The sequence below is a fragment of the Syngnathus acus genome, chromosome 3 (assembly GCF_901709675.1).
Source record: "Syngnathus acus chromosome 3, fSynAcu1.2, whole genome shotgun sequence".
Classification (NCBI taxonomy): domain Eukaryota; kingdom Metazoa; phylum Chordata; class Actinopteri; order Syngnathiformes; family Syngnathidae; genus Syngnathus; species Syngnathus acus.
Window position 1 is genome coordinate 2,680,666 of NC_051089.1, and position 9,072 is coordinate 2,689,737.

At 41.6% G+C, this 9,072-nt stretch overlaps 1 protein-coding gene across 1 annotated transcript in view; it reads left to right on the forward strand.

Annotated features, from left to right (window-relative positions):
* The window catches only part of LOC119119988 (protein kinase C-binding protein NELL1-like), a 78,460-nt gene extending 72,913 nt beyond the window's left edge, over positions 1 to 5,547 (forward strand). The window contains exons 17-20 of the mRNA XM_037246544.1: positions 2,042 to 2,238; positions 3,957 to 4,133; positions 4,316 to 4,540; positions 4,995 to 5,547. Coding sequence (XP_037102439.1) covers positions 2,042 to 2,238; positions 3,957 to 4,133; positions 4,316 to 4,540; positions 4,995 to 5,045 — 650 coding nt within the window. The 3' untranslated portion in view covers positions 5,046 to 5,547. The remainder of the gene's footprint in view (positions 1 to 2,041; positions 2,239 to 3,956; positions 4,134 to 4,315; positions 4,541 to 4,994) is intronic.
* The last annotated feature ends 3,525 nt before the right edge of the window (positions 5,548 to 9,072 follow it).

Here is a 9,072-nt window from a genome sequence, read left to right on the forward strand (position 1 = left end):
GTTGTGAAAATGTATGCTGAGCTAAAAAAAAAAAGGCCTTGACAATTATGTAAACAAAGACGGTCTATTCTGTAGAAGCGAATAGTAATCCAAGTACTATAATATTAAAGTCATGTAGCTTGTTTCCTTTCTCGTCATCCTACTTGCAAAGTCCGAGGTGAAATTCAAACACAGAACCTCGGAGCTGTGAGGCCACAGTTGAGTGCAATTCCGCATTTGATAGAATTCAATACTTTCATAAATCAGCACCTTTGCAGCAAGCAACAATCAATGAAACTTGATTGGGTTCCCAATACTTTCCATTCTGTCAGGGGAGAGGACAATAGGCCATCTTTGATATACTGACACATAACGACCAAATATGTCGGGGCCACTGAAGATAAAACCAAATTTATGAATCAAATTAGATTAATTCAGTCAACTGTACCGTAATTTTCGGACTATAAGTCGCACCGGAGTATAAGTCGCACCAGCCATAAAATGCCCAAAAAAGTGAAAAAAAACCATATATATGTATATAAGTCGCTCCTGAGTATAAGTCGCCCCCCCACCCAAACTATGAAAAAAAACCGCGACTTATAGTCCGAAAATTACGGTAATTGGAAAGAACTGATAGATAGAAAGGACGGACGGACAGACAGATGGATGCCTGTCCACTACATGCGGTGATGAGTGAGCACCATTTGCCCTCCATTGAAGTGAGCTAAATAAAATAAGCTATGCTTATATTTATTCTCAGTTCATTTGGAAGCATTGCGGGATGTTGAATGCATTATTGCTTTGACTGAGCGCTACACGGCTTGCATTGTAAAATCTATGAATTCTGCCTCGAGCATTGAGGAGAGCCGCCTGGCTTTACCAGGAATCTTGAGGATAATGCATTTTAATAACACACTGTCTCCCTGCATAAAATGTGTGGGTACCCCGTTCCCGTTGACTGACCTTTCTATGTGGAAACCCGTGGCACAAACATGATTCCGATTTGCAAAGTTTTGAGAAGAGTTTTGGGAGTGCTGAGCTAGTTTGTATTGAGTGTACATGCAATGGGTATCTTGCGGTATCGGGGCGCTCGTTTTGGGGTTTTCCGTCCGGTTGGCTGTGCTCAGCTGCGGTCTACTAATGATTTTTGTGTTGCAATCTTGGGTGTGTGTCATCTGCGAGCGGCTGCTTCTGGCGGAATGCGGTGAATGTAGCATGACGAGCATTAATCCTTCAGCAGCAGAGGTGCATGTCCTACCCGCTAATGGGGATTTTATGTAGTCGATGCAAATAGTCCGCGGGAGGAACAATACATTCTCATCTGAGCTTTTATGCTCTGGTTCATTTTTTTTTTTTTTTACACAAACTTGATTCTGCAAATAATTCCAGCATGTGTTCGGCGATGGCACGGTTTATTGTCATGGCTACAACATGAGCCAAGCTTCATCTCAGTGAATGTTTGTTTACCTTTTATATTGCACGAGATTACTTCGAAAGGCTCACATTAGTGTGGCAATTTAGTAGAACAAAAAAAAGTGGCAGGTGGTGCTAACCCCAGCATTTGGGCAGGATGTCACATTTGGTTTGAGAAAAGAAAATGAAAATGAGTAACGTTACAGCTGAGGCACCTGGATGCTGCCGAGGACGTGCTGATAGCGAGAAAAACACAGTAACGCTCGGTTCAAATTGACAGTCGGGGAGATGCACGTTTAATATTGAATATCGCGTGTCTGTTTATTTTTGTGGTTGAGGCTTGCAGTTGTATTGAAACGCTTACTGATGAATTGATCCATGTGTAAACTCTGATACACAATAGATGGCAGACATGACTTGGAACAACGCAATCTTGGAGAACAAATATATTGTGTATTTTGACAGAGAGAAGATCGAAGCTATAACGTGCCATGATGTGTCCCACTTGTGTTTTTGCTGTGTAAAATAGCAAAGAAAAAAAATCACAATCAGTAATAACCGATCGACTCCCTTTTCATGTGTGTCGTGTAAAATCTATTCATTGCAGGCCTTGTGTGACTTTTTTTTTTCTTTTTCATCTGCCTCCCAGACATCGACGAGTGCATTGCGCAGAAACACACTTGCTGGAACAACAGCGTGTGCGTCAACCTACCGGGAAGCTATGACTGCGTGTGCGCGTCTGGTCCGGGTTGCACCGGGGACTGCCCGCAAGAGGAGGGCATCATCCGAAGGAACAGGGAAGACTGGAAACCCAGCTATGACATCTGCACTATTTGTTCCTGCAAGGTACTGAGAAACAATTTCTAATTAGGACTCTATGATGATCATTTTTATGTAATTAATTCTGACATCACACGTTCCAGTGGAGACGAGAAAGGGCAAAAGGTTTATGATGAACTCAAGATGCAATTTAATACACGGATCTGTAGGGTGAGAAGTTCGGTCATCCGGGAGAGACTCGGAGTAGAGTTGCTACTCCTCCACGTTGAGAGGAGCCAGATGAGGTGGCTCGGGCATCTCATCAGGATGCCTCCTGGACGCCTCCCTGGGGAGGTGTTCCGGGCATGTCCCACCGGTAGGAGACCCCGGGGACGACCCAGGACGCGCTGGAGAGACTATGTCTCTCGGCTGGCCTGGGAACGCCTTGGGATCCCCCGGGAGGAGCTGGATGAAGTGGCTGGGGAGAGGGAAGTCTGGGAGTCCCTCCTGAAGCTGCTGCCCCCGCGATAAGCGGAAGAAGATGGATGGATGGATGGATGGATGGATCTGTATCTGTCTGCAATTTATTACAGTGCAGATATGGAAACGTGCTTTTCATGGCTGTGCACAGACTTGGCCTGTTTTACTATCAACCATGATGCAAAGCGATGCGTGTGCTAACGTGCGCCAACACAATCCATTGGAAGATAAAGAGTCCCACACACTTAGCCTTTGGCACATACTTCAAAGACGCGCTTCGGAAATGACCAAATCAAATTACGCATGGAAAGAACATCTCCGACAAAGGCTATAATGAACACAATCTATGAATTATTCAACATGTCATCCACAGCGATTATATTCATTATGAAGCTGTTGTTGAACGGTAAATAGGCAACACGAATTTGGATTTACTGGGGGAAAAAAATCACAAGGCAGTGGCGGACTTCCTGGCGCGGCGAGGCGAGCGTCTCCGCAATTGGTTGTTAATTCCCCGGCAGGCTCCAGCCCGTAAACGTAAAGACCAAGGCCATAAGAATTGGCCTGGCGCTTAACGAAGCGGGACAATACGCAGAGATAAAACATTGGCTCCGTGTTACCTTTTTAACTGTATGCAGAGCGATTTTACAGCCCTCGTACATTTTCTAACGGCCTTTTCTTGTAACGTTTTTATATCGCCACTAGACTGCCATCGCTGAGCCAGTCAGCGCTTGCTGTTCTGTGTAAAACCACCCATTAAGTTTTTAGCAGGTGGAGTGGAAGATATAGGGACCGAGTGTCCACAAATTCTGTCAATATGCGGTCAAATCTCGCTACTCGCTGGGCCTTGAGTTTGACCTACAGCTACATTAAAAAGTAGCTGATAAAAATGGATGTTTAGGGGGCCAAAACAACACATCACAACACACACAGAAAGAAAAATTCCAGAGCTGGAGGGATCCTCACATTGTGGTAGGCAATTATTGGTTCCAAATACCAAGCAATTTTACCTGAAAACCTTGAGGAGGAATTTCTCCTTTTCAACACAGCAGTTACTCACAGCAGTAGGTCGGTTTGCATAATTTTGTATTTGCCAAATAAATTCAAACGTGGCCATCCGGTTCTGCTTTTCAAAAACAATATAATTATTTCATCCTGAAAAATATATTTTTTTTCTTCCTGGATGGGCTGCCAGTGTGTACAAATCAATGATTCCAACACGCACAACATTCGTGCCGTTGATAAGCGGACGCCAATCAAATTGGAAGCTGAGGCAATTTGCCGGACCGCACGTATTCTAAGCAACTACAACCTGCGCTTTCCAGGATGGCCAGACATACTGTCGAAGGAAACCCTGTGACTGCGCAGACCCAGAGGAGGATCTGTTCTGCTGTCCCAGTTGCGATAACAGACCCAGCAGCCAATGTTTGGACCAGAGCGGCCGTACACTCTACCGGAGCGGCGCGTTTTGGCTGTATGGCTGCCAGCAGTGCCGCTGCATGGTTAGACAACACACACATGTGCATGCATGTAAATTAGCGTCGCAAATGAAACCCGACCTTCAAGGCCAATCTCTGTGGGCTGTAACAGAATCTCCTCATCAATACGGAGCTCAGACTTAAGCTATGTTTCAAAGCCGCTCATGGATGACTATTTTTTTTTGCTACCTCGTTTGTGTTTCCAGGAGGGCGAGGTGGATTGCTGGCCTCTGGTTTGTCCTGTGCTGATGTGCGAGTACACGGCAGTGGCAGAAGGCGAATGCTGCCCGCGCTGCGTCACAGACCCCTGCCTGGCCGACAGTTTGTCTTACGACATCCGACAAACGTGTTCGGACCACGCCGGCGTCACGCGCCTCAGCGGGGACGCGTGGCAGATGCCCAACTCGCCCTGCACCGGCTGCATGTGTAAAGTAAGACTAAGCAATATTTGTTGTTGATTATTATGAGTCATCTTTGTGAATTATTGAACGTTTTTCTTCACCGGGACTACTCGGCAAACTGCAGTTGAAATAATACCAAATTTCACAGATACCAAGTACCATCATTTCAATTAAAATATTATCAATACTAACAATTTTGTACTTTAATATATATAGACAAAAATTCACAAAATTCCACAATGACAGAAAAAAAAAGTGTCACAGAAGATGATTCGGTGAAAATTCTATTGCCAAGGAAGATTTAGTCAGTGTAATTTTTCTTTGCCTTAAGTATCGGTGACTGGTATCGGCAGTCTCTACGAGTGCCCGATACCACTGTATTTATACTTGTGAATCTGCAAGTTGTAAAATGTTGTTTCACAGCATTGCATTATGGGATATAAATGCTACAACGCTTGTTTCTTTTTTGTGCTGCCATGCACAGAACGGAAACGTTTGCTGTTCGCTGGATCTCGACTGCCTCCAGAACAACTGATGCTCTTCATCTTCTGGTGATACTTTTTCTCACTATCTTTCCCTGACTCCTCCTTTCGCCGAAGGGCCGCCACGCCCCGCTTCCCATTGCCAAACAACTGGAGCCCTTTTTTTTTTGTTTTGTTTTCAAGGGGGACAAACTCTTGCACATCCTTGTGTATGCCGATGTGTGCACCGAAAATACAAACACACACTGGTTGAGACGTTGGTTTATCCCCCCCCACCTGACACTGTTGGCAGGACTTGACTGTGAGTCGTAGCTCCACACGAGGAGCTTGTGGTTGAAGCTACTCACATCCCCTGTTGTATGTCTTCATCTTTTCTTCTGTTTCACAAACAAATATTTTGGCTTTTATCTTTTCAGGCCCAAACTAGACACAAGGCGCTGAGAGCTGGCAATCAAAGTTTGAAGAGCCTGCTAATGAGGTCAATAAGAATGTTGTTCGATGCGATTTGTTTTATGGCTCACTATTGAGTGGATTCATAATTTTTGGGGGAATTATTTTCATCAGTTGTATTTGGTTCAGTTTTTCAATCCAATGCAGCCCACAAAAAGACAAAAGTTTTGAGGGGCACAAATGCCTAAAATGAACGAGAATTATATTGAGCAATATTTAAGTTTAAAACATGGACAGAACAGGGCAAAGGGATGGTTGATTGGATGTGAAGGAAGAAATATGGCTGCTTCTGGTAATTGTCAAATAGCATAAACATTTCTCAGTAATATCTAATGAAGTAACACTGATTTATTCTTTGCAATACGCGGTTTTACCTCTAGGAGCAATAGTGAGTTACAGTAGCTTCCAGTCAGCCCTCGGTTGAGTGGATGAGATGTGAAGAAGAAAAAAAAATTGTTCAAATCACGGTTTTTGCGAATCACAACAAAAACCCCACAATGAGGTCAAAACAAAAATAAATGTCATCTTTTTTTCCCCATCATAGTTTTCAAGCAGCAATGATCCCAGCTAAAACCTGAGCTATGCAAATCGAAAAATCTATGAAAATGGTACGACTGACAAATTAACACTGGGCTCCAATTAATCTCATTATTTTCTTTTATCTCATTTGTTAGGTAAAAAAAATACATCTTACATACAGCAATTTTAGATGCAACGTGTACATATTTGTAAAAATGTCGAACTCTTCAAAACCTCATTTGATTACATTTTTTTTTAATCACACACTCCTTTTGTGCATAGAAATATTTAAGTCTCTCCCAGTCTACGGGCATTTTAATCCTTGTGGATCTCTCAGTTTTGAGTGAGCTCTTCACATTTTGGTCTGTAATTCTTTCATAAGCATCCTCTGTGCTAAAGTTGTCTGTCAAATAACCGCACGTGATTTCCACAGTGGGTAGCGGTCGGCCCCACGACATTGATTAAATTGCCGGACATTGTTGTTGGTCAGATTGCTCTGTCATTCCCAAGGTGGCCCGGCTCCTCGCTGTACACGCACGCATTGACAGCAAGACACTAAAAGGGAGGAAAGAGATAATTAAAAGACCCCGTGTGCTTTCCAGTATGCCAGCGGGTCACCGTGTGTCGAATCTGTTTACAGACGGTCAGGCTCATTAAGACACAAAATGTCAGTGCTCTTTCTGCAACACTACACATGTTCTGGCTCTATTTTGGCTTCTGTTGTCTTCTCCATCATGCTGATGTTTGTCTTGAGAGGGCTCGTTTCCCTTGAGTGTCCCTTTCATCACACTTTGAGTCTGTCGCTGTTGGTAATATTGCTTTTTCACCCCCAAAATATGAGATGGATTGCCAAGAGTGTATTTGTAGTCGAATGGCTAAGTACCGATACTGGAATGAAATTCTTGTCAGATTCTCTTGGACCGTGCTTTGGAACATCTGCTTGGCCCAGGCCAGTTATTTGGTACACTTGTCAGTCAAATCCGGAATACACAACATTTGGAACAGGATATAGTTAGTTCCCCCCAAAGAATCAATGGCAGATATTTTAAAGAAAGACTTCCATATTTAAATGTAGTATTTTCCTTAAAAATGCATGACATAAATTGGATACTGGTACTTGGTATCGGTACTCGCCCATCAGTGACTTTATGAATTGCGTTTCTGTACTGTGGACAAATTCAGCCTGGCAACTTCCACGGTTCATTTGTTAGTCCATGTATTTATTTATTTATTTATTTATTCCTCTTTTTTTATTTTGTTTATGAAGAGACCAATATTAGCCACATTTCATTTGTTTGTTCATGTATTAAACATTTATTTATGTATTTATTTATTTACATTTATTTGTCATTTTTATTTATTTATTCGTCTAATTTTTTATTTATCTATTTAATTATTTATTTATTTCATTATTTCATTTGTCCATTTTTAAAAAAAAATGTTTTTTTATTTTGTTTACGAAGAGACCGAAATTAGCTACATAGCTAGATGGAACTGCATGAGTAATTTGCCTTCCTTTTGCCCTTCCTGCGTTGGGCTTGTGAAAGCTGAAGGGTCATCTCGTGCTAGGCCATGTCATTGTCCCTCCGGAGGGGGCGCGGTGTCACGCGGAGGGGTGCGCCGTCGCTTTGACTTCTCAGCCACGCTGACCTTGTCTCGTCTGTTCGCCTTGGCATCTGTTTGTGTCTCATAGGAACGAATCTCCATATATCGCCCTTCGTCACGATCACTTTTTTAATAGTGTGTTAATTGTGCAGAGTCAGCATACAATTGAAAAACAAGCGATGTACACTGATCTCACTGAAGTCGAACGCCGCAGACATTTGTAAAAAGATCACTTTTTTCTGCGCGTGCTTTTGATTTATTTGATATCTGAAAAAAAAAAATCTGTAAACACATTGCAAGTTTGTGTGTAAATGTTTTTACATACTGACGATATGAAGAAATTATACAGTTTTCTATTACCGTTGTGTTCATGCCTAATGTGTTTCTTTTGGTGACGACTTTCATTTGGATAGGATTGCTCAATTCTTTGTAAATAGATTGTAAAGTGGAAGGCTTCTGTAAAGTATATCAAAGGAATGTGAATAATTCTCATTAACTAGAGCTTCTTAGGAGTGTTTGAGTCCAGTATGAGAAGCAAGCTGTACATTGTTTTTATTGCTATTTATTTTTCTATGTTTGCCTTAACCCTTTTAGTAACCGCCATCGTTTTTTTCTCGTCACTGTTTTAGGGAAACTTTATGGATTAGACTAGTCTGTATGTTTGTACACTGGAGTCTGCATCGATTGACTATTCACTGCACTGACAAACCTGATAGGGAGGAAAAGATAATCAAACAAAATAGTAAACATGAAAAAAAGAGAAAGAAAAAAAAATTGAAATTCAGCGTTGAGTAAATGTTGTTGATTCATTTTCACAAAAAAAAGAAAAAAATAAGACGCTGTGTTGCTCCATTATGTCTAACGTAAAAAAAAAAGGAAAAAAAAAGGAGCTTTGGACCTTTTCCATCCTGATATGCTTCTTGATGATTTTGACAGACAAACAACACACTGGAGAAATTCACATTTACTGTTCTTGTACTCAAAGGGTTAAGTGTCATTTGACTTGAAGACTGTGTTGTGAGTTTGCTGTAAGACATTCTCCAGCTAATAAATATTTGAGTTGTTTATTTGCTGTGGGTCTCTTTGGCTCTAAAGTCTGATGACCACTCTCACTTCAAGAAAAGTAGCATTATTATGACCTTTGCTCGCCTTCCGGCAAAAATCAATTCTGTTTTACCACCCGTAGATAATCATAAGAAAAAAAGACTTCTAGGTTTTTCTGTATAATATATTTTATATGTACTCGAGGAAATTAAGGAAAGCTGTTTTTTCTAAAGTGTAATTGCACATCCATTACAGTAGGTGGCAGAGGCACTCATTGTCAGATTGAGTATCACAAATGTTATTTGGCTGGTTTTTCATTTATTTTTTTGCTTTTTTAAATTAAGTATACAATGTTATGTCAAGCTTTACTTCTCACCAATTTAGAAGCAAATGACATCACGTTCTGCTTTTCAACATAGTTTTCTGTATTGTGGCAGAAAGTGTGTGGACTCCAATACTTAT